At 46.3% G+C, this 25,669-nt stretch overlaps 1 protein-coding gene across 4 annotated transcripts in view; it reads left to right on the forward strand.

The window, feature by feature from the left end:
• The window catches only part of BRPF3 (bromodomain and PHD finger containing 3), a 35,687-nt gene extending 18,335 nt beyond the window's left edge, over positions 1-17,352 (forward strand). The window contains exons 9-14 of one of the 4 annotated variants that reach the window (XR_010835071.1): positions 1,645-1,738; positions 5,904-6,001; positions 9,066-9,163; positions 13,535-13,689; positions 14,532-14,827; positions 15,023-15,101. Coding sequence is in view for 2 of the 4 variants with exons in the window: in XM_059076325.2 (XP_058932308.1) it covers positions 1,645-1,738; positions 5,904-6,001; positions 9,066-9,163; positions 13,535-13,689; positions 15,023-15,206 (629 nt within the window). In the remaining 2 variants the exon portion in view is untranslated. Of the gene's footprint in view, positions 1-1,644; positions 1,739-5,903; positions 6,002-9,065; positions 9,164-13,534; positions 13,690-14,531; positions 14,828-15,022 lie in introns of all 4 variants that reach the window. The other 3 variants (XR_010835072.1, XM_059076325.2, XM_067006092.1) reach the window with 3 other exon arrangements.
• Positions 17,353-25,669: the final 8,317 nt, after the last annotated feature.

The following is a 25,669-nucleotide window of genomic DNA, read 5'->3' on the forward strand; positions in this document are numbered from 1 at the left end:
GCTGTGTGGTCAGCACATGCTTTTCTCTGCTTTTCTGTCTTCCTACCTAATACTTTGTTTCCAGCAGTACCTTCCTTTCCTGTCTGGTCCAAGCTTCCTTGTATTAGGGTAGTAGGGTATTTATATAGAGTCAAGACCTTGAGGCCTTGAATTAGGCAGACTTGAATTCAAATCCCATCTTCTTACTAGCTGTGTATCCTGGGGCATATCAATTAACCTCTGTGAGCCTATTCCTTATTTCTAATATGGGGTTAGTGACACCTTCCTTGCGGGGCTCTAAGGATTGGAAGTAGCCTATATAAAGCCCTTGGTATATAGCAGTAGTTGGTAGCAGTTATTGTTGTCATCCTCTCAGTTATATCAGGCACAGCCAAACAGCACTGAGCACTAAAAATGAAAAATCCTGCTGTTGGGAAATAGGTCTAGACATCAGGCTCATCCAACCTGAGAGGGCCCGGTGCTTGGGGGCTAGAATCTGTTTCTCCTCCACCATCCCAGCCACCTGGTACCCAGGAATATTTTTGTACAACTTTAGTGGTGTCTCTTAAAAGCAGGTGTTGATCCTTTATAGATGAGGCACAGTAGGCTTTGGTGATTTAAATTGAGGTCATAATGTTAGAGGCAGAGCCAGGTTAGGGTCCAGATATGTTGGCTCAGACACCTGCTCTTACAGGTGTGACTTGCCTCACAGTTTTCTGGCTAAGGTATATGTGATTTAGAGCTCTTGAGCTCTTGGCTCAGCTATCAGACTTGTGGGATTCTGGATGGTGGTTGGGAATTGGATAGATAGAGAGGAGAGTTGAAGCTTTCATGGCAGGTGAGAGTCTTATCCCTGGGATGACCAGGCAGTCTTCATTTGCCTCTGAAGGGCACCCTGCTGTAAACAGACCTTCCCTCATTCATACTTAATAGCATCCTCCATAAGTAAGAAGGTATTACCTTCACTTCACAAAAGTAGAAGCCAAGGCTTGAAGAGGAAAAGGGACCCATATTTCAGAGCCCAGTCTAGAACCCAGGGAATCTGACTCCCCATCATCCCAGGAAGGTCTGGTCTGCCTTAGATCTGTTGAAAAGTTCCCCCCATCCTCAACTTTGACTAGCTCTGCTAGATATCTCAGGGTGTGGTTGACACAGTCCTTAACCAGCTCCAACCTCCCCTGACACCATCCCAAAAGAATGAAGCTAGCTATTGCCAGCTGTGTGATGGATAGGGTGTGTGAGTGTTTATCTGAAGAGACAAGGTGGGTGGGCTTCCCAAGAGGCAGAGGAGACTCCCTGATAATTGAGGCTTGAAATTAGAAGCAGGTCCAGGGACTTGTAAGCCAGCTGGAGTGAGGAAGTCTTGGTATTTCCCACTGTAGTCAAATGACAGTAACTGGAGTGAGCTATGGGCTATTTTCCTTCAAGTAAACCCAGAAGGATGGGAAGGTAAATGCAGTGTCTGCTTGCTGCCTAGCCAACATTTCCCCCAAACCTTTATCAGGTTTTTCTCCACCACCCAAGACCCATTTCCCAGGAGGAGGGACCAGCCATCCTTTCCACCCCTCCTTGCTGAGCCCTCCCAAGGTGGCTGCCTCACACTGCAGCATGTGTCAGGGGAGTGGGGGTTTCTACACTCAGGCTCACTTTGTGTGTCCTTGGCAGGTGTGACCAATGGCTTTGGAAAACACACTGAAAGCGGGTCTGACTCAGAATGTAGTTTGGGTCTCAGTGGTGGACTGGCATTTGAAGCTTGCAGGTAAGAACACTTGTCCCAAAGCCTTGTTCACAGCTCTGCCACCTCTCCATTTATTTTCCTTTCAGCTGCAGATTGAACCTCCTGCTTACCTCAGTTTTTTTCTTCCCGCACCCTTGTTATTTCCTGAAGCCTCTCATCTGTGATTCTGATAGCTCCTAGGAAACGTTGTGACCCTTGACTGTCAGGCCTGATCTGACTAGGGGGGAAGAGTGGTGCTGATGCTTTACAGGGTTTGTAGAGTTGAATTTGGCTACAGAGGGTGGGGACTCCCGCTGTATTGCCCAGTGAAGTTAACATTTGAGCCAGTCCCCCCCCACCCTACCCCCCCGGGCCCATTTAGATAACACAGTTATAGACATGGTTTCGCCCTTTGCCTTTCGGGGCATCATATCAGTGGCCTCTTTAGAAGTGTGGTGTAGGAATAAGAAATGGGCAGATAGGAAATTTGGAATTGCCTTTTAGTCTGACAAAGGCCCCAGCTCTTCTACCATCTTTGGGCTGGGAAGAGATGGGTTTCTTTTCCCATTCTTTCACCTGAAGGGAGGATTTCCGAGGCCAGAACCTTCAAGTTTCTTACACGACTAAGAGTTTATTGAATCTCTGCCATGTGTTGTATGCTCTGCAAGACACCAGAGAGTGTGGGACTCTTGGAAATGGGAGACCTTCGGTGCCACAGAAGAAGAATGACTTGTCCTGAAGGCTGACCTCATGGTCCCTCCACATGGCTACTGGATGGATTCTGGGTTCAGAGCAGGGGAGGAGAGGTCCCAGGGCAGCACCAAAATACTATGTGTCTGTGTTTGAAGTGCTTCAAAGGCAGGCTGGGTGTAGGTTCCATTGGGTTCTCACTCTACACTGGTGCTGGGCTCTTGGAGGCCCCCAGATGCCCCCTTGGCCCTGGACTACTTCCCCGCTGTAGCAGAGCCCAGCTTTCAGTGGCTCCTTAGAGATTTTCTTCCCCACCAAGCCTCAGAAATGTCCTAGCTGTCTACCTCCATGTTGCAGCTCTAGAGATATAGGAGGAGTGGATAGGAAAACACAGTTACCAGGCATAGAGAAGAGGCAGAGATTTCAAAATCTTACAGGATGCTTCTAGCCTGGTCCCGGGTTGGAGTTCCTGACTCCCTTCAAAGATAAGGTGCCTGCTGCCGCGGGGGCCACAGTCCTCAGTCCCCACCAAACACAGTATCCCAAGACACCACCCTCGACCGAACCGCAGTTCAACCAGTTTTTCAAACCACCCATGTGGCCCAGGTCTGTGAGCTGGCTCCTCCAGAGCCAAGAGCTCGGGTTCATAAAGCCACCGAATAGCAAGAAAAAGTTGCGGGGACGCAAGAACCAAGAAGGGGTAAGCCCGCAAGGTTCCCAAGTCAGGTCCTCTTACTCATACTGTCTTTCATCATCCTTCTCTTCCTGTTCAGGATCACTCTCCCTCTTCAAACCACCCTCATCCCTCTCCCCCTCCTAACTCCCTTTCTTCTCTTTTATTTTTGTAAGACGAAGATTTTTAAATTGCATGCCTTAGGGCCAGAGAGACCTAAGTTCGAAGCCAGGACACGGACGAGCTGTGTGGCTTTGCATAAGTTACTTCAGCTCTCTCGTGCCTCAGTTTTCCCTTCTTGTAAAATGGGTCGTCTAATGGTGGTGCACACCTCGGAGGACTGCTGTAGGGGCTAACAGAATGAAGCATATAAGGTGCCGACACATATCACTAGAATATTAATATCGTGTGGTAAAAAAAAAAAAAAAAAAAAAAAAAAAGGTGCCTGGAAACCCAGTTCACTGGGGTGGGGTAGGAGTGGGGTTATCAAACTGTCCCCTCTTAGTCCTTGACTAAACGTAGGTGTGTTCGGCCCCTCCCTCCACAAAGGGTTCTCTTTCCAGCTGTGAGCTGCAAGGAGCAAGCCAGACCAGGCTCTGGTTAGCCTGCCTGTTCAGACTGCTTGCCTTTCTGCAGAACATTCCAAAGCCACCAATTTCTCTGGGGCCCTGCTCAGTGTGGGAACAATGCCCTTGGAAGGCGTTTCCTCTTTAGCTCACTGGTTCTCAGTAGAATTTCGAGGTTTACAACAGGAGATTCAGGACTTCAACTACAGGGTATTTTTTCTTTTTCTTTCTTTTCTTTTTTCCTACATTGTGGGGGTAAGTACGTAAAGGAAAATCTTATTAATTAGACAAGAATCATATAATCACAGAATAAAGAACCTTGAAAGAATTTCTGGTCGCCAATCCCATCCCCTTCCTATCCTGTCCCTGGATTTATCTTTTCTAATGATTTTCTGAGCAGTTTGGAGCTGCACCCTCTTCTATGGGTCACTCATTGAATTATTAATTAAGCACTTACCGTGAGCCAGGTACTATTCTAAGCCCTGATAAGGTGTCTGTTCTCAAGGAGCTTATCATCTAGAAGGGAGAGATAAATGTTAAGCCAGTAAGCAAAATAATTATAGATTGGGCTGTCTGCTTAGACCTGGGTTACTTAGAGGGCTGAAATGCAGGCCATGATCGAGTCACTTGTGTGTTTTTCTGTGAAGCAGAAACATATGGACCTAGTTTTGGTGTTGCATCCTATCTCATTGAGCTCAACCTTCTCAGAGCTCATCATCTGATAGTATAACGTTAGTAGTTTATAATATTAAAGTGAGACATTAAAATTTACTGCCATTTATATAATAATATTTACTATATAACTGCTATTTATTGAATACTCAGTTCTGTACTGAGTGCTTTCTGTGTATTAATCCATTAAATCCTCATAGCAACACATGGGGAATACAAGCCTCAGAGACGTTAACTTGCTCAGGGTCACAGAATGAATGAGTAGAAGAGTGAGGTTCTGAACCCAGGTAGTCTAGCTCCAGAGTTTCTCTCTTAAATTCTTGGTTCTGCCCTCCTCTGTTGTATTTGGAGATGTCTCCCCAGATCCATGATGTGAACTTGGAGAGGCTTTCCTAATAGAACTACCAATACCTTACATTTTTATAAGGACTCAGATTCTTTAAGTCCAGTGACAGATTTTTGTAGGGTGCATGGGAACTGAATCCTGAATGTGAACTGAGTGTTGTTTTTTCCCCAACAGGTCCTAATTTTGACTAGCAGGAAGAAAGCTCCCAACCTACTAGTAACTGAAGGATTATGATTCATCAGGTTCTCACTGTGCCAGGTTTTCTGTATAAGACCATGATAAAGTCAGTTATGATTCAGTAACACAGGAGTACCCTACTCTCCAACCAGTCTTAACCCTGGCCTCTTCGTATCCCATTAGGGGTTTCTTAAGCATTTTTGCTCTACTGCAGGTTGTTGACTTGTCTTTTAAGCAATTTTTTTTGTTGAAATAATTATATAGCAGTAATATTTTTTCAAGTTTGAATGGGAAAAAACCATAGCCACATCATTCTTGCCCAGAGGCTTCTAACTGTGATTGTACATTAAAATTGCATTGGGAGCAATTTAAAAATACTGATGCCTGGGTGGGTTCCAGTTATACCATTATTCTTGTATTACTGTTCTCATTTTTGCCTATTACCTTCTAGTCTTTGTCTACTATATATTTTTTATCTCTTTGCAGTAGCCATATTTTTAAAAAACTGGTCTGTTTGATAGTTTTAAAAAATCCATCTCTGTCTAAGAAAAACGTCACACACAAAAAGAAGTGAGAAGTGGATTGTTTTTCCAATTTAAAAAGTCTTTTCTAATTAAAGAAGTAAGGCATGTCCATTATAGAAAATTTGGGCAAGAGGGAGATTTTTGTACCTCAAAAATAAATTGGTTTCTAGAGAAGCAGTGTGAACCAGAGAGTTAAGAATTCTGGGCAGATGTGAGACAGGCCCTCCTCATGGCCAGGCTGCTTAGACTCTGGAAGGATTGACGTGCCTGGGGTGACCTTCCCTCTGGATGAAATCCAGTGTCCCTGGGAGGGGAGCAGGCCTGTCTTTCCAAGTTCAGTCCTTCCACATGGATGAAATGTTTCCTTAAGCCTCACGGGAACATTCTGGTCAGAAGTATATCATGGGTTAGTATGAGTTTTTAGGGGAAGGTGAGAAACCATTCTCCTTAAAGGATTTTTGCAACTCTGCTCCTAGCAGAGATGGGAGAGCAGTTGTGGATGTGTTACTCATTGAAATTGTTCATTTCGCTCCTCTCTCCCTCCCTGCTCTATATGCAGTGGTCTGACACCCCCCAAACGCAGCCGAGGGAAGCCAGCCCTGTCTCGAGTGCCCTTCCTGGAAGGTGTGAACGGAGACTCTGACTACAACGGCTCAGGTGAGGAGTGCTGTACAGGTGCATCTTGGGGGACCAGGCCTTCCAGAGAACCAGTTCTGCGGGCTGCAGCCAGACCCTGAGCTCCTCCAAACCTGGGGAGCACTGGTCAGGGAAATGGCCCTTCCTCCCAGGTCATTCATACTCCTTTTTCTTTTTTTTAATTCATCTTATTTTGAATAAGTAACACATACCATGGTGACAAAAATCAGAAATGTACAAAAGGGTGCATAGTGAAAAGCCAGTTCTCCCCTCCCTAGAATAGCCACTGTTAACAGTTTCTTTTGTGTCTTTCCAGATGTAATCCATATGTACACAAACCAGAAACTTGTGTGTATATTTAAAAGAGTGAGCAGAGAAGCCTAACATGCACATTCCTCTAAACCATGCCTTTTTTCAGTTAATATATGTTGGAGATTCTTTTGTGCTTTTTATTGGCTGCCTAATGTCCCATTACATAGATGTGCTATCATTTACTTAGCTGGCCCCCTGCAGATGGACATTTAGATTGTTTTTGTTTAATTGTCATAGTCAATGTTGCAGTGAGCAACCTTGTACAAAGATCATTTTGTAACCCTGGGGAGTATATCTATAGATATACTCTATTGCTGAATTGAAGGAAGTATGCATTTGTAATTTTGATAGATATTTCCAGTCTGCCCTCACAGGAGTAATATGATATCCTGTGTCACTGAATTTCACACATAACCCTGTAATTTCATGTGATCCAATGCTTCTACTCCCTGCTGCAGTAGAATGGAGACATTCTACTCCAGCGGGTCCAAACAGTAAAACACATGGATCTTATCTCCTCAGACTGAAGGGATAAAGGACAGGGCAGAGCCAAAGGAGACGACTGGGTGGTGCTCAGGTGGAGCAGGTGCAGGGCTGGCTGTTCTCTGAGCACACCTCTGTCCAGCCCTCTTATGGGGGGTGTGCACTCTGGATGCCCTGTCTCTGAAGCTTCCATCTAACACTCACGCTTCAGGGCTTCTCTTTCCCTCTTTCCTTTTCCCAACTGCTTTATTTTCCCTTAGCATCAGTTTCTTTTTCATATGTGTGTTGATGAATGCATGCCTGCATGTTTCATTACTGTCTGATTGTCAGTGCCCAGAAGGCAGGGCTTATGTCGAGGTTAATTTGTACAGCTTCTAGTGCAAAACTGGGAGTGGATTGGCACGTACTTTATGCTTCTGGTGGTGACATTTTATTCTTATTTTTAAAACCACGTAATTATTAAAATGATGCCAAAGGAAATTTAAAAAGGAAACTGACCTTCCACTGTTCCATCACCTTAACACAATTGTCTATATTTCTCTATGTTGCCTTCTATTTATTTCAGGCACGTCTTTAACAAAATGCTAATCCAAAACACATGCTTTTTCATATTCTGCTTTTTTCAATGTTATCTTCCAATCAATGCATTATAATTTATTTGTTTCATTGGTAGAATTTGGTTATTTCCAACTTTTAACATTATACATAATGTAGTGAACCCATATTTTTGTTCAAAAGCCTCTTACTCATTTTAACAATTTTTTTTTTTTTTTTTTTTTTTTGTGGTACGTGGGCCTCTCACTGCTGTGGCCTCTCCTGCTGCGGAGCACAGGCTCCGAACGCGCAGGCTCAGCAGCCATGGCTCACGGGCCCAGCCGCTCCGCGGCATGTGGGATCTTCCCAGACCTGGGCACGAACCTGTGTTCCCTGCATCAGCAGGCGGACTCTCAACCACTGTGCCACCAGGGAAGCCCCCTCTTACTCATTTTAAAAGTTATTTTTCTAAGAACAAATTCCCAGGGAAGGAATTTACTGGAGTAGATTGTTCATACTTTTTTTTTTTTTAATGGCTCTTGAGACTTACTGCCAAATTATATTCTGAAAGGATTAGACTGGTCTGCAATTTTCTCAGCAGTATATGATTGCACTAGTTTCCCCACAGCCTGCCTCTTCAGTATTGGATTTTGTCTTTTTGTTGTTATTGCTATTGACTTAATAGACAGAAAACAAGACCTCATTAACAGGAATACACTTTATAAAAAATTATATATGTAGATGGTAATGTTTCCTTAGGAACATAATTTCTACTCTCTGGAATTTGGATCTTTTCTTAGTTGAGTGTGGTCACCTCCCTGTTGCCAGTTTATAGACTGGGGCGGGGGGCGGTGGGAGGTTCCTCTGTGTGTTCAGAGACATTTGTGAAGTACCCATCAATGTGTGCTAATGCATTAGGTGCAGAACAGAATAAGCCGAAGAGATGTGGTGACTGCTCCAGGCAGGGCACCCCGTGTAAGGTTCTGACAAAACAGGCAAGAAAAGAATCTGCAGACCTGCTTGGCTCTGCTGAGTGCTGTGCAGCCAGGTGTCCTGGATAGCCAGGTATGGCCCTGTCAGAAAAGAACTCATTTAGCAAATAGTTTTACTGGGATATCCATCCCAGGCATCTTTTTCCATGAAGCCTCCATCATGAGGCCCACCAGTCAGGGAGGCCCAGAGAGCAGTTTGTGGCTTTGCCAAGATGGGTTATAGTCCTTCTTCCTAGTATCCTGGTGATGAAGCAGTTATATTTTTCCAAGGAACATCAACCTAGGGTTCTAGTTCAGAGGTCAAACTGTAACCTGTTGCCTGTTTTTGTAGGGCCCACGAGCTAAGAATGTTTTTTACATTTTCAAATGATTGAAAATCAAAAGAAGAATGATATTTTGTAACATGTGAAAATTACACAAAATTCAGATTTCAGTGTCCAGAAATAAAGTTTTATAGGGATACAGCAGTGCTTGTTCATTTACCGATTGTCTATGGCTGCTTTCATGCTACAATAGTAGAGTTGAGTAGTTGGAATGGAGACTGCAAAACCTAAAGTACTTACTATTTGGCCTTTTAAAGAACAAGTTTGCCGTCTCCTGATCTAGTCTTAAGAACTAAGGAGAGGGTAGGGAAGAGGAAGGGTGGAGGGGATGTTGCTGACTCATTCCTGAGCTGCCCCAGTCAAATGGAGGCCCCGGGCAGGCCTCCTGGGCGCCATTCCATGCCCCCTTGGGCACTGTCTCCTCCCCTCCCCCACCCCCAGGCAGAAGCCTCCTGATGCCCTTTGAAGACCGTGGAGACCTGGAGCCCCTGGAGCTGGTGTGGGCCAAGTGCCGAGGTTATCCCTCCTACCCCGCCTTGGTGAGTCTGCCTGATCCTCCTCCCTCCCCTGGGTGGTCTGGCCCCTGCCTTGCCTTGGGGGCTTATCTGATTGGATCAAGCCAGCAGAGTGTGATTGAGAGTCCGGGTGCCTTTAGCTGCAGAAGCTAGGGAGGTTTTGTCCCAGCCTGGGTGGGTCACACCAGCTAGACTCCCTGCTTAGGACACTTAAAATAGGTTAAAGTATGCAGACAGAAGCTAGGGCTCTTAGTGATTTAATACCATATATTTATTTGCTAAATAAAAAAAGTATCTTATTATGCATAAAAGTAATATGTGCTCATTGTAGAAAATTGTAAAAGCTATTAATGCTTAGGTGTTTTACTAAATGTCTGTCATGCTAAGTTCTTGAAATGCTGAGGAAGGTATGGTTATTCTCATTTTGTAGGGGAAAAAACTGAAGTTCTATTTGCTACCATGATCATCTAGCTATTAAGTGGCAGTGTTGGAATTTGAGCCCAGGACTCAAAGTGTGTGATATCAAAGCCTGTGTTCTGAGCCACTGAGTTCAAAATCACCCACAGTCCCATCTATTCAGAGATTACCTCTTGATGTATATCCTCAGCCCTTTTTTTTTATGTTTAACGCATAAATGTGCATAAATATGAGACCGTACTCTGTTTAACCTCCCGTTCACTTAACAGCACACTGTGAGCATGCATGTCTTATGCCATTAAACATTCTTCATCAGCAACACTTTCATTACTGCATCATCTTCAGTCTTACATGTGTTTTTTTGTCGTTGTTGTTGTTGTTTTTTAATGCCGTACGCGGGCCTCTTACTGCTGTGGCCTCTCCCATTGCGGAGCACAGGCTCAGCGGCCCTGGCTCACGGGCCCAGCCACTCTGCGGCATGTGGGATCTTCCCGGACCGGGGCACGAACCTGTGTCCCCTGCATCGGCAGGCGGACTCTCAACCACTGTGCCACTAGGGAAGCCCTTTTTATCTTACATGTTGGTTTTTTTTTTTTCAGTCTTATGCGTGTACCTTATTTTAACCATTTCCTAGTTGGTCATTTAGATCATTTTGAATTTTTCATTATGATAAACAGCCAGCAGTAAGTATCACTGTAGCTTAACATTTGTACATTTGTGCACATCCATAGTTATTTCTTCACAGTGAAGAAGTCTTAGGAATGCCTTCTTGGGGCATCTATGCAAAATTCTGATGCAAATTGCCAAGTTGCCCCTTAGAACATTAGTTCCGGTTTATACTCCCACCAACAGTAGCTAAAATTTCCATTTTTTCCATAGTAGCAGTAGCTAAAAATTCTAATTTTTACCACCTTGATTGTCATGTCTTAGGGCTCTTTCTATATATTAGGGAGGTAATATCCATCTGGCCCTGAAAATACTGATTCTAACCTTTGGGGCATGTCAGAATCATCTGGGGGAATTTTTTAAACAATGTAGATACTGGAGCCCCATCTCAGAACAACTGTATTAGACTCTCTAAAGCCAGACCAAGGCATGAATATTTTTGTTTCTTTGTTTTATGAGTATTTTTTTTAACACTCCCCAGCTGATATGTAGTGGATGTTGAGAACCTCCCTGCCAGCCTATGCGTGTACACAGAGCTCTGAGCCTCTCCCAGCTCATTTGTGTCTATGGCTATTTTCATAGATAGCAGTCTCTTAAGGTAAAGAGTGCAGGAACTCTGATCCTTTTTGGACAGGTGAGGAAACTGTAGCTCCAAGAGGTTATACGACTTGCTGGAGTCATATTGGAACCCATGCTACCTGCCTCAGCCCCTGCTTAGCAGTGGCAGGTGGGAGATCCACATTGTGATCCAGCGCTGAGGAGGTTGGACTTGGGGCTGCCTTCACAGGCTTCATGACCAGCTGTCAGTGAGACCCCCAGCTTAGTTGTTGAAGAATTGATTAAGACTGTGCAGGTTTATATCTCACAATACAAAGAAAGCCAGTCTAAAACTAGTCTCTTTTTCTCCCTTTTTTTTTTCTTTTTTTAAAAATAAATTTATTTATTTATTTTTTGGCAGTGTTGGGTCTTCGTTGCTGTGCACGGGCTTTCTCTAGTTGCGGCGAGCAGGGGCTACTCTTCGTTGGGGTGTGTGAGCTTCTTGTTGTGGCTTCTTGTTGCGGAGCATGGGCTCTAGCTGCATGGGCTTCAATAGTTGTGGCACATGGGCTCAGTAGTTGTGGCTTGCGGGCTCTAGAGCACAGGCTCAGTAGTTGTGGCGCACGGGCTTAGTTGCTCCACGGCATGTGGGATCTTCCCGGACCAGGGATCAAACCCATGTCCCCCTGCATTGGCAGGCGGATTCTTAACCACTGCCCCACCAAGGAAGCCCCTCTTTTTTCCTTTTTAATTATCTTCTTAATCATACATTTTCTTTCGTGATAAAGAAATTCAGCCACCACCTGAAAAAACCCACCACCTGAATACAACCTGTGTTTTTATTTTGGTTTATGCTCTCCCAGTGTTTTCCTCTGCATACTTAAATATGTACTTGCTCATATAGTGACTATACGGTTTTTAAATTTCTGAGGTTCTTGTTCTTTAAAAAAATGTTTTTTGTTTTTCTGTAAAAATTATGTATCTACATTACAGAAGCTTTGGAAAAAGGGAGAAAATCACAAATCGCAGCATTATGACATCATCTATAAGCATTTTGTATTGTTGCTTCTATTTATCGTTTATATATTATAGCTGTAACAATAGTGTGTGTACACATTTATTATGTAATGTGTTAAATGTTATCGCAGACTTTATTTCCATGTTGTTTTACATCTGCGTGACATTTGAGTGAATGGACCATTATTTATTATTTGGGGATACATTTGCCTCTGTCTTCTTTAAAAAGGGAGGCGAGCTCCCCTTAAGAGGCAGACTTGCCCATCTTGCTTCTGCCCTTGGGGGTACACTTTTCACAGTCTGCCCCACTTTCCAAGCCAGGCACTATCCCCACTGTTGATAATAGAGGAAGTTCAGGAGGGCTTGTCTGGTGGTTCTCATTAGGACCCTTAGCTTCAGTTCCAGGAGGGACAGACAGGCTGAGAGTTAGAGTTTTTACCAAATCACACAGCTGGGGGCAGGGTAGTGGTGGTTCTTCCTTAGAGTAAACTCTTAACTAGAGGACCTGCTTTTAGCTGCTTATCTTGAGAAGGATGTAGGGAAGCTGGCAGACACCCAAAAGTAAATAGAGCAATTTATTATTATAAGAGGCCCCCTGGGACAGGGTATAGGAATTAAGATTGCTCCATCTCTGGAGAAAGCTGCCTCCTCCGTAAGTTTCCAAGTCTCCCTGGCCTTGGTGCACAGAGATTATCAGCCAGCTGCTCTGGAAGCAGGGGCTGTGTAGGAGGCAGTGGGCAGCAGAGGCCCAAGCCTTGTCCAGGCGCCTGGTTTTAGTCCCAGCCAGCTACATCCTTCTGTGCTTGACGTTCTCCTCTGTCAGCTAATACTTGTCATCAGACTTCTCAGCATCAGCAAGAGGATAAAATAAGATGATGTGTGAATAATTAAGAGCTTTGGTATCTTTGTCAGTGCTCCACAGAGCTGGAGAATTATTGTTGTGTTGATGCCACCAGGCATTTTGCTGAGCCCTTGCCCTTGTGGAGCCTGCAGTCTCAAGGACTAATTCTTCCAGTGGCCCTTGTTTCCGACCACATCATTCTCCCCTCTTCAGCAATCCTCCACACTCAGTCTTTTGCCTTCTCTCTGATTTTACCGTGGAGGTGCTAAAATTGCATCTGGTTTATGCACCAGGAAGGATTATAGTCAGACAGGAAGGTGGTGGGTAACCAGGAGATCTGTTTAGGTAGAACCAAAGGGATGGGCCTTCTGGTCGATGCAGGACCCTCTTCACAGCCATGGTATCTAGGAAGCCCCTGAGATTTTGAAATGAATTGCACAGGTTCTAAAGGGAAATTGGCAGGGGAAAACAATGGCCACCATTCCTCTCCCCTAAGGAGAGGAATGTCTCCCCTAAGAAAATGTCTCCCCTAAGGGACATTAGGAGGAAGGCGTTTGTCTATCTGGCCTGGACGTCAGAGATGCTTCACTCACTTCTGAAAACTCCCCACCCTGGCTTCCCAGTACTTCTCTTTCAGCTCTGGGGCCTGACAGTTGATGGAGCAAGCTCCCTTGTCAGAAGGTCTGATTGGAAAGGGCCAAAGGATTAGGACAGTACCTGGGGAAACAGAGTCAGAATTTCTGTTTGGGGTACTGAGGGTCATTGGAAGAGGTCAGCCCCTCCATCACTGCGTTGTGGGCAGAGCCAATCCCCTGCATAGCTTTGGTGTACGGTGGTTCAGTGGTTAGTCCTACAGCAGGGTGCACTGCTCACCCCGTCCACCCCCATCTGAATGCTGTCCCCTTTCCTGCTTCCAGATCATCGATCCCAAGATGCCCAGGGAGGGCCTTCTGCACAATGGCGTCCCCATCCCCGTCCCCCCACTGGATGTGCTGAAGCTGGGAGAGCAGAAACAGGCCGAGGCTGGAGAGAAGCTCTTCCTTGTCCTCTTCTTTGACAACAAACGCACCTGGTGAGTGGGTGCTGCTGCTGGGAGGGTGCGCCAGGATGCAGGCTGAGGGGCCCAACCAGGTGGCTGTTCTAATGCTGGCGTGCCGGAGAGGTACACAGAGGGGCTGTGGACTTGGCCACCCTGCCTCCACCCAGGTGAAGGTGAAGGGTTACCTGCCAGCAGCTGCTCTGCATTTGCCATGTTAACAGTAACCTGGTGTTACTAATAACACTGATTAATGGTGTTAACGGTAACTGAGGGGTATTGCAGATCAGATTCCTTGTGAAACACTCTGAGATGGAGATTTGTGTTAGGAGTCTTACTGGGAAGAGCTGTGGGGGTGAGGGGGTACAGCACTGGGCAGAGGAAAAAGTTGAACTGCAGTGCACTTGCTGCAGAGGCCTCAGCTCATCCTGTTTGGAGCTTTGGAGCTGGGTGGCTCATTAGAGATGTCAGGGATTGGGGCTGTGCCTTTGTACCCCCATGTCAACCAGTCATTGAATGCTGGCTGCCCCTGGGGAGGGGGGTGACATTGGTGGGGGTTGATTCCTGGAGCGGGACTCACTTGAGAGCCTGTAATCTGCCAACACTCCCAGCGGCTGCAGGGAAGCATGTCTCAGTCCTGGGCGGAGAGTTCTGGGCAGTGTAGGATCCACTGCAAGGGGCTTGTCTGCTCATGGCTTACAAACACCAGCAGGAGGATTCTTTTACCTCTGCTTCTGTAGAGTGAGGAGGTAGGACTAGCTAATAGCTATCATTTATTGAGCATTTACTCTATTTCCTTATGCAAATTGCTTTACATGCATGATTTCATTTGGTCCTCATTTAAATCTTCATTAATTCCCTCCCAATCCATTTTGCAGATGAGGAAGCTGAGGCTCAGAAAGCCAAGAATACATAGCCAGAACTGGGATACAAACCAAGATCTGGCTCCAAAGGCTGGGCTCTTAGCCACGTGTTATATTCACCCAGGGATCTTTTAAAAAACACCAGGTGCAGGCCCCACCAGAGATCATTTCATCGATTCCTGGCATCAGCTCCACTTCCTAGCTGTAGCTCCCTGACTCCACAAGGCAGGGTGAGGCTCAGAGCCCTCCAGATGACTCAGCTAGTCTCCCTGGGGGCACACGAGCTTCCCTCTGGCAACCGTCTAAGCTGAGTGAGTGTCCTGGGCCCAGGCAAGGGCCTGGCTGCAAAATAAGTCCCTTGGTGGCTTCCTGCCTGTGGTGTCCCAGTCTGCCTCCCTCTGCCCTGTCCCCTCCCCCTGGCTTTGCTGGTCCTGGGCACGGGGGTCCAGAAGAGCCTCCTTTGGGACCCACCATGGTCCAGCCTTCTTACTGTGCTTGTATTTTAGGCAGTGGCTTCCGAGGGACAAAGTCCTGCCCCTGGGTGTGGAAGACACTGTGGACAAGCTCAAGATGCTGGAAGGCCGCAAGACCAGCATCCGCAAGTCAGTGCAGGTGGCCTACGACCGTGCGATGATCCACCTGAGCCGAGTGCGGGGACCCCACTCCTTTGTCACCTCCAGCTACCTGTAAGGGCAGGGCCTGGCCTGCATCTGCCTGCCCTGCCTCCGTCCTGTGGGGCACAAAGAAGCCTCTTCCTGCCCCAGCCAGATGTACGGCTGGCAGCTTGCCCCTTCCATGGCAGGCCAGGGACTGGGCTGTATCCTCCCCAAGGACAAGGCCCCAGTTTTGACTAACTGCATGGTTCCCCTGGTGGGCCTGCTGTGTGCCAAAAACTCCCACCTGAGCTCCCTCAGGGGCTGGTCCACCGAAGAACCAGTTAGAATTAGAAACAGCTGTGAGGCTTGGGCCCAGCCGAGGAGATAGACCTGGCCCCAGAAAGCAAGAGGTCTTGGGCTTTCTCAAGGGTGTGCCTAGCCCCCTCCAACCCATTCCCAACTAACTACACCTCAGGGTGAGCGAGGCTCTGACACTGACCCCAGAGGTGCTGTGGATACACTAGGGTCCCGCGGGGAATCTCACGGAGCTCACCCTCTCTCTCCATCACCCATCCTCATACCTCTTCCCTGTCCCATCTTCTGCCCAGTCTCTTTTTCCCTTGTTCCTTTCCTGACTTCCTCTTGTGCCAAACTGACAGAAACCATCACCAAACTGATCTTTTTCTTTTTATGGCTCATTCCCTTTGAGACCAGCTGCTAGCCTACCACTTGGGTGACCCCTTCACCAGCACACCTCCCCACTCCCTTACATGTGCTACAAACAGCTGAGGCCAGCCTGTGAGAGCTTGCCCGCTTAGATTGAGGCAGGGCCCCTCCGGCCCTCTTCTGTCTTACAGAGAGGTGGGCTCAGGCTGGATGGGCTCCTGTCAGCAGACCAGGCTGCTTGTGCCAGTGTCCATCTGTCCACGTGGATTCCGAGGGTTGTTGGGTGAAGCTGTGCCCTTTGGCTGGGTCTGCCCTTTCACTCCTCCTAGCCTCTCCTCGTGGGCTTTTCCTTTTCTGCACCTGCAGCCTCTAGCCTCTCTCTCTACCACCAGGGATGGCATGGGGCCTGCAGTCCAGCATCTTCCTGTCCTGCACTCTGCCCTGCCCAGCCTCTGCTGCTCTGAACTCCAGGGAACACAGTCTTTTATTTCAAACCGTCTGTCCCTTCCCCTCTTTTCCTTCAAGCCCCTCTCCACCTTTACCTTCTCAAAAACAGAAGGGAGAAAAAACTGTGAAAACGGGAATGTTGACTGACAAAAACCAACACAACTTTCAGAGGCTTCGATGTCTGTTCTCTGGATGTTTCTTTTCACCTCTTAAGCACCAAAGTTGCAGGGCCAGGTTGCAGGCCACTGATTGCCATGTTGATTTTTAACCTGCCGTTCTTTTTAATTGTTTTAAATTTTTCATAGGGGAGTTTTGGACAAAACTAAGTCACTGGGGAGATCACTGCCATTTTTACACACTTTTTAAAAATACAACCAACCAACCGCCACGACTTCTTATACGTTTGGGACATGAGCCAGAGTTTAAAAGGGAACCAACAAAACTCTCTATAACATAAAGGATGGGGTTTTGGATTTTGTACAATAATAAAACTACAATACAGCCTATGGCTAGGGAAGGACATAGTGTATATAATTGTAAAATACTGTTCTAAATTATTCAGGCCTATAGTTTCCATTACTGGAGTCCTCCATTGTGTGGCTGAGTATTTTAAATGCACACAGTGTGGTTTATTTAAAGGAGACAATGCGTCCCCCCTCCCCAGGTAGTCGGTCGGCTGTGGACTATGTGACCTTCGTCTCAACCTGTGTTGTAAGATCTTGGGGCTTTCTCTCTCTCTCTCTGTGTCTGTCTCTTTCTTCCCCCCAACACTTTCTTAGTCTCTTTCTCTCTCCCTTTTTTTTTTTTTCAGTCTCTGAATCTTTCAGTCTCTCTCTGAGTCTCATTTTTAAAACTGCTCTTTTAGAACGGGAAACGGCTCAGATCCTGCTGTGGCATGGGGCCTATGTGTCTCAGTCGCGTCTCTGCTGTGAAGCACACGATGCTCTATTTATTGTAGAAAGTGACTTTATTTGCTTTCTAGAATTGTTTATAACAGATGGTATAAGAGAGGTAATAAACAGAAAAATCTATGCTTGTAAAGAATACAAAAGTTAATTTTACCTACTGTAATATGACTGTCTTAAACTTATTTTCTCTCTGAGAAATAAATGTTCTAATGGGCAGCAGTTGCTGTGTGTATTTGATGTCATTAGTGGGGCCTGCCCTTCTCCTCCTAATCTCTGCCCTCCCCCTCTTCAAGACACCAGGACCTATTAAGAATGGGGTTGTCTAGCTGTTGCACTCCCAGCTGGACAGGGCTTTGTCTCTCTGCCTGTCTGTCTGTCTCTTGGACCCCTGGGAGGGGTGCAAGAATGATTCCTGATGTTTTCCTCCCCAACAGCACTGCCTTTTGGGAGTTGTGGAAGGTCCAGCCTACTTCCCACGCCTTGGCTGCTCTGTAGCCCCATTCCTTTAGGAGCATCTGTTACTTGTTCAGTGGGAGAAGTGGCCCTTTGGACATCTTGGGCACCTGTTCACCAAGCTTGCAGAAGTGGAGAGTCTAGGCTGCTCCCACCTCCTTTGACATTATTGCCGTCCCCATTCTATAGAGAGGGAGGGAGCCGGGGACACACGGAGAGTCAGAACATGAGCCTGACTCCTTTTAGAGCTGGAAGCGAGCCTTGAGCGTACCTGGTCTTCAGTTTGCAGATGTGGAAACAGACCGGCAAGATTTAAAAACTTGGCCAAGCTCAGCCAGCCAAGAAATGGTGGCAGAATTGTGGGATGACGATCTGGCCAAGGCTTTTTTTGTGGGCTCCATAGCATTTCAAGGCTATGCTGGCCTGTTCTGTACCTCCCTCCCCTCTCTGTGGCTCTGGCTCCAGCATTTCTGGAAAGGGATATCTTGAGTAGGAGTATTCCCTGGGACAAACTGGTTGTTGGGCCTAGGATAGCTTTTCCCTGACCCATTCTCTCTGGTTCTGCCTGGCTTGTGTGCTTGGCTGGGAGTTATGTATCTCAGTGTGTGGCTGGAGGACACAGGAGTCTCCTGATCACCTCCTCCACAGGGCCTTTGAAATTCTTATCATTGAAGTCGCTGAAGTGTAAAGGCCATCAATCTGGTATAACATTAACAAAGTATCTCTAATGTACTGATAGTCCTTATATTATGTGTTAGAGTGCAAAGCTACACACTCCTAATCCCAGGAAGCTAACAACCTGATTTATAAGACACATTGCAGACAACTCTGAAAAAGCTTCCAGAAGAATTGAAGCAATTAATTCAAGTGGGGTTAAAAATACCTATATATGAATTTATATTTTGAATTACAAAAGCAACTTAGAGGGAAATTACAAGCTCACCCTATAGAACATTTTGCAAACAAAGGAAAATGACCAGATGAGTAGGATTGTAGTAGAGGAGGGTAAAAAGAAGTCGTAAGTAGATGAAGCAGCTTAAACAAAGGGCAGCCTCTGGGAGGTATGGTGTGTATTCCAACTCCAATGACCAACTGCCATCCCCTTTGACTGGAAACAATTTAGGGAGTGAGGCAGTGTGTTGGGATTAACAGCCCTGTCACTCACTTGCTGTGTGACCTCAAGCATGGTACTGGACCTCTCTGAGCCTCTCTCAGACTGATTTAATAGAGGATCCCGAAGCCAGGGTGAGGCATTAGTACATGGTAGGTGGCAACATCTATTGAAGGATTTGAATAGGGAAGAAACTTGATTGCAGCTTGGCAACTAATTAGACATCAGAGTCAAAAAGGAGCGTTATGGCAGGGCCACTGTGTGGCTGGAGGGGCCAGCAGTGGGTTTGTGGGTAAGGAGGGAGGAAGAGTTTAGTTTTCGATGAGTTTATGTTGCCTACAGGACATCTGAGAAAAACCCCCAGCAAGCAGATGGAACTGGACCTGGAGTTCCAGAGGAAGGTAGGAGCAGATGACAGAAATGTGGAGCCACTGAAGCCCATCAGTGTAGTTAAGAGAATGGCCAAGGGGAGAGAGGGAAGGGAAGGGCAGAGCTGAGGAAAGCCCCTTATGTTTAGAGGATGGGGCTGGGGGACAGAGGATGGAGACAGCGCCCTCAGAAGTATCTGGTCCCCAGGGAGGGCCTGACACAATGTCAAGCCCTAAGGATCATCTAGCCACCAACCCACCCCACCCCCAACTCATTTCACACAGAGAGGCAGGTCAGGTGTGCTCAGCATCACAGAGCAGGAAGAAGCAGTGCTGTATCAGAATCCAGAACCCAGCACTTTCTACTCTCTCCATACCCACATATTCAGAGCCCTGGAAGTGAGTAGACATTTCCTTAATTAATTTTATCATGGCTGTTATTAAAATTCATGGCCTCAAGTCTGAAATATGTTACTGGAGCATGTGGAGGCACTCTGACTAGGAAAAGAAAATCTCACTTTCCTAACAAGTTAAAAAATATCATTAAAAGCATTTGCCAAGGGCTTCCCTGGTCGCGCAGTGGTTGAGAGTCCGCCTGCTGATGCAGGGGACCCGGTTTCGTGCCCCGGTCCAGGGTATGGGAAGATCCCACATGCCGCGGAGCGGCTAGGCCCGTGAGTCATGGCCGCTGAGCCTGCACGTCCGGAGCCTGTGCTGTGCAACAGGAGAGGCCACAACAGTGAGAGGCCCACGTACTGAAAAAAAAAAAAAAAAAAAAAAAGCATTTGCCAAAACCCTGGTCAGCTTGGCCACTTTCATTAATGTAATAGTTGCCATTAACACTTGAGTGTGAATTTACTTTTCAGATAGACTCTTCTGACCTGGCCAGGCTGTGAGCTTTGAGAGAAGAGGGGGTGAATGGTAGGACTGCTAGGCTCTGGGACGGGTGCTGAAGGGAGAATGAGTATGGGAGCCTTGTCTGCCCCTGGCTCTGCAGGCTCTCCACGGTATCTGTAGGGCAAGGAGTGTGAACATGTGGTCCTGCCAACTGCAGCCAGTCTGGCCTTTACCAAGAACAAAAGAAGGAGGTCTTTGAAGGAGGAAAATAGTTTCTTCAAAAGATGGGGAAGAAGTTTCTGTCTGACTGCGTGGTGGAGAAAGAGGGGCCGGGGAGGTGTGTGTCTGGGCCAGAGCTGGAGGGGAGCTCTGACTTGACCTTGTCACTTGGGGGTTCCCTTCTGTTTGTCCTTTCCCTTAAAGGGTGGAAAGAAAAGATAAAGATGTATTTGTATTTACTTATAGTATATATTGCATGCTATATTATATATTATATATATTGCCATATAATTACATATATGTTAGTATTCTTTACAATTTTAATATTCTTAAGAGGGCCAGGAGTTCTTAAGAGGCCACAGGCTACATGGAGTAGAAAAAGCTAATTGTCCCCAAACTTCAGAAGGGTTGTTGTGTTGTTATTTCAAAGAACACTGTGTGTCCTTTGCTTGGCACCTGTAAGGCTGGTTGGAAGTGGAGGGTTTCAGTCTAACTCCTCTCACTTCTGAAGCAGTGTCTGAGTTCTTTCCTCTTCCTTTCTGCTTTGTATTGGCCTCTTTTGGGGCCCTTAAAGATAGTTGGGGGGATGCAACGTTGATGGTTCCTGGTGGGCAAGAGTGCAGGATGCAAAGGGGTCCAGAGGAGGGCCTCCCCACCCACCCCAGCTTCACAGTCCAGAAGACTGCTGAAGGATTTTATCTGAGCTGGTCACAAAAGAATATAAAATTTGTTATTTGCTATCTAATTTGGGGAAAAAAATTTTTTTAAGTGCAAAAGAGAAAGTAAGACTATTTTCTTTTTTTTTTTTTTTTTGCGGTATGCGGGCCTCTCACTGTTGTGGCCTCTCCCGCCGCGAAGCACAGGCTCCGGACGCGCAGGCCCAGCAGCCATGGCTCACGGGCTCAGTCGCTCCGCGGCACGTGGGATCCTCCCGGACCAGGGCACGAACCCGTGTCTCCTGCATCGGCAGGCGGACTCTCAACCACTGCGCCACCAGGGAAGCCCGAAAGTAAGACTATTTTAACCACTTAGAAATAACCATTTCCACCATTTTAATGTAATTCCTTACTGTCTCGTTTTTTCTAGGTAGAGCATGCATGTATTTTAGTTTCTTGTACTGGGTTGCTGGGAAATCAGCTGATAGCTGTCTGCAGAAGTTCTCAGCATGATTGGAACACAAGGCCCAACAGCTCTTCTGCCCAAGTTTAACTTTTCCTCACTTGCTGAGTATCATGCACTGGCCTGTACCAACCACTGCCTGTTATTGTTGTTTGCTTGTTCCCGTCATTTTGCTAAGATATTGTAGACTCTAACAGTTGAAATTGAATGAGAGCTATAGTTCTCCATCCTAAGAACTTTTGCTACTGGGGGTACATTTCCATGGAAATAAGTCTTGGACCAAATTCCACCCCATGTTCAAACACCTGTAAGCGAGGTGGCCCCCAAAAGGCCATATACTTTCTTCTTCAGCTTGAGAAGTTCCCGCTCTCTGCCCTCTGGTACAGCACCAGCACCTGGCATGAAAGGTCATTCCAAGGTGGACGCAACACTCTTTTGAGTGCAAAACCAGCTGCTGAGTAGGCCAGTCAGGGAGCCAGAGTAACAGAGCTTTAGACCAAGAAACAATTTTTGTTGTTTTTGATATAAGTTTACATACAGTAATTAAGATACATAAACTTGAATCTCTGAATTTTTACATTTGTAACCATCCATGAAACCACAACCCAGATCAAAATACAGAACATTTCCAGTGCCCCAGAAATTTCCTCATATTCCATACTAGTCAATATCTACTCCCCCCATCCCCCAAGGGTAACTACTATCCAGGATTCTACAACCATAGATCCGTGTTGCCTGTTCTTGAACTTCATATGAATGGAATCAGACAGTATGTGTACTTTTTTGTCTGGCTTCTCTCGTTCAATATCATGTCTCTGGGCTCCTTTCCTGTTATGCACATAGCTGTAGCTTGTTTTGAGTAGTATTCTATTGTATAAATATACCATAGTGTGTTTATTCTCCTGCTGGTGGACATTAGGTTGTTTCCATTTTGAGCTGCCATAGTAACACTGCTATGAACATTCTTATACATGTCATTTGGTGGACACAATGCTCATTTCTCTTCAGAAAATCCCCAGGAGTGAAATTGCTAGGTCACTGGTTGGGTGTGTGTTTAGCTTTAGTAGTTCTACCAAACAGTTTTCCATTGGTTGGATGATTTACACTCTTGTAGCCATGTATGGCAGTCCAGGTGTTCCATATCCTCGCCAGCACTTAGTATTGTCAGCCCATGACGTTTGCTCTAGACCTGTTTGTTGAACGACTTCCGCTAAGAGCCATCATACAGCAAGGCTTCTTTCTTCCTGTACAACACTACCTTGCTCCCAAGGGAGAGTTATGAACTGCCAAGGTGTTTTCAACTAGGGAACCCCCCATTGAGGGGATGGGTGAGATGGGAGAACTGATCCTGTCCTGTGTGGCTAAGCCTTCTCTTAGCACCTACCTCTGTACTATGGTGCCACCCAGATCCTGCTTGGCTCTTTGGGGAATAAGGAACTTTAGTTCAGAGTAACACAATCCTCCCTGGCCCCTTCCTCCTCATCCCTGGCCATTGGACTCTTGGGGACTGAGCCCAGCTTCAGGGGCTTCTTCTCTCATACAGACCCACACTGCCAATACTTCACTCCTCAGGCATCCTGGGTACAAGCAGGGCAGAAGGCACCCGCTGCACATTGTGTCCAAATCCTTCCTCGCCCACTGGCTGGTATCTGAAATTCCATTAGCACTTCATGCCTTTACCTCTCAAGGCCATGATCCTTGGGGACATGCCTGTGGCCCTGGTTTCCTTTGAATTACTGGTATCCCAGTGTGATAAGGAATGTGCGAGTAGGTCTTGATGAGGCAGTAGAGCAAAAGACACCGGGTCCTTGAGGGGAGGATTAAAGAGGGGATGAAAAGGGCCTATTTGCTTTTGGCTGACCTTGGTGACACAGACGCACATTTCAGAGCCATCAAGGATGACGGCTCACTAAATCGACTTCAGAGGAATTGTTCAGATCACAGGTGGGCGAAGGTCTGAGATAAGACCGTAGGGTCAGGGGAAGAGACCCAGCGAGGGAGTCTTGTTTGGGAACAAAGCTCTGAAAACAAAAGATTGCAGAGCCCGAAATGATGTGGGCAATTGTGTGAAGCCAGCCCTGTCCTTAGGGGCAAGAACATGTTGGGGTCTAGGTCAGGCTGTGGGATGAGGACACAGGCTTCCCTGGGCTGTCCAGTGGGGTTTCTGGGTCCACTTATGATTTTGGACACACTCCCAAGGTTTTGGAAGGTTTTGGCGGCCAGAGCCCCGCCATTCCTTCTCCTCCTGCCCCTGTCCCTATCTCCTCCCTTCCTCACACCCTCCCTTCCCTTTCTCCCTCCCCTCTGTGTCTCCCTCTCTCAGTCTCTCTTCAAATTTTATTATTTATTATTTTTAACTCCAATTGATTTAAGTGATTCAGAAAATTTAAATATTCAGGAAAGTCTCCCTCCTTGTCCCCAGCCTCCTAGTTCCCCTCCCAGAGGCAACCGATTTTTCCAGTTGTATATATAACTTTCCAGAGGTAGTTTTATATCAGCGTATGTGTGCACGTGCGCACGTGTGTCTATGGGTGTGTGTGTCCCTTTTTTTATAGAATGGTAGCACAACGTTCACATTGATCTAGCCCTCATTTTTTAAAATTGTTTTTAATATTGATTAGGTATAAAAATACTAGTTATACAATATATATCTATTTTTAAAAAAACCATGATACCATAAGCCACCTGGTACCTACCACCTCTCCTAGACAAAGAAACAGGGCCTTTAAAATCCTCTTTATGGCCCTTCCCAGCCTCACCTTTTCTTCCCCTAAATACTGTCCTAAATGTTATGCTTATCATGCCCTTTTTTCCTTTATAGTCCTGCCATATGTTCATGTCACCATACAATAAGTATGGGGTAGTGTCTCACCTTTTTGGATTTTGAAGAGACAGAAGTGTACTGCATGCAGTCTTCTACAGCTTGCTTGTATCCCACCCACGATTAGATTAAGGGTCTTGAGGTTCAGTTGAGTGATGCCAATCATTTTCACTCTGGTATGGAATTCCATCGTATGAAGATACCACAATTAAGTTTTCATTGCACTATTTAAGGACATTTGGGTTGCTTCCAATTTTTTGCTGCTAGGATCAGTGCTGGTGTGAATGTTCTTAATTGTTTCTCCTGGTGTGTATGTATGTTTGGGGGGTTGGTTGGGGTAAGGATTTCCGTGGGGCATTTGCAGGGGCCTAGGGAACACACATTATTGTCAACTTCAGTTGATAAGGGCAAACTGTTTCCCAGAGTGGCTGTGTCAGTTCACATACTTGCCAGCTGTTTGAGAGTTCCCTTTGCTTCACTCCCTCGCCGATGCTTGGAATTAATCAGTTTTTAAAATTTTACAGGCTGATACATGTGGGATCATAACTCATTGTGGTTTAAATTTTTTATTTCCCTGATTATGCACTTCGAATTTTTTTTACTTAAAATATATTTTGGCAATTGTCCTGTATCAGAGCGGTAAGGACTTCCTCCTCCTTTCTTGGACTGGAGAGTGTTCTATTATATGGAAATCTGACTACTTAACCAGTTCCTTAGTGAAAGACATTGAGTTGGCTCCATTGTTTTACAGTCAGTTCTGCAATGCATAGCTTTGTATAGAGATGGTAGAGTGTGTCTGTACCTGAGGGAGTCTATATGTAGGTTTCTTACACAGGGACCTTCTGAGACGTTTAGATGAAAATGGAAGATGGTTTTTGCTCCCCTCTGGCCCACCACCCGTCTGCTTCCAGCAAATTCCCTTAATTCCCCAAGTTCCCAAGATGGGAACTGTATCTGTCCTGTCTTGTTTCACCACCACACCTGTTCTCTCAGATGGTGATGCTCATCTTGCCCCCTTCCCTCTGAACCAACCCAGAACCAATTTGTTTACCCCTATACTCCACCCCCAACCCCCAACACACACAGATTCCTTAGGGGCGGTCCTACCCCAGCATCTCCTTCTTATGACCATCCCCATCTCAAGAATTAGTATTTTCTAAGGGGGTGGACTTTGCCTGGCCCTGAAGGAGAGGATAAGAAAACTGACCGCAGCCCTCACAGAATGAATAGTCTCAAGGGTGGCGGGGCAGCAGATACATAAAACAACCAGGGAGTCAGTCGTAGGACAAATCCCAGCCCAGCATCTATTGGCTGTGCTGCCCCAGCAAACCTGGGCCTCATTTCTTTATAGAAAGAGGACAGTAACCCTTCTCTGGGGCTTGGGGCCCAGTGGGGCCTATGTTCACGCACTTGCAGGTCATAGCTTTTCTTGTTATCAAGGACGCTTCTAATTCAAGGAGCCCATGAAAATGACTATGGTAGACGCAAGTTCAGGGTCTGAGAGCATCCGGAGGAAGGGGAAGGAAGTCCAAATTGGCATGTCGGTTCACAAAGAGCTTTTCCTTATTCTGCTGTAGAGCCCACATAGTCTCTCTTTGGTGGGTGTTT

The sequence above is a fragment of the Kogia breviceps genome, chromosome 10 (genome assembly GCF_026419965.1).
Source record: "Kogia breviceps isolate mKogBre1 chromosome 10, mKogBre1 haplotype 1, whole genome shotgun sequence".
Lineage (NCBI taxonomy): Eukaryota > Metazoa > Chordata > Mammalia > Artiodactyla > Physeteridae > Kogia > Kogia breviceps.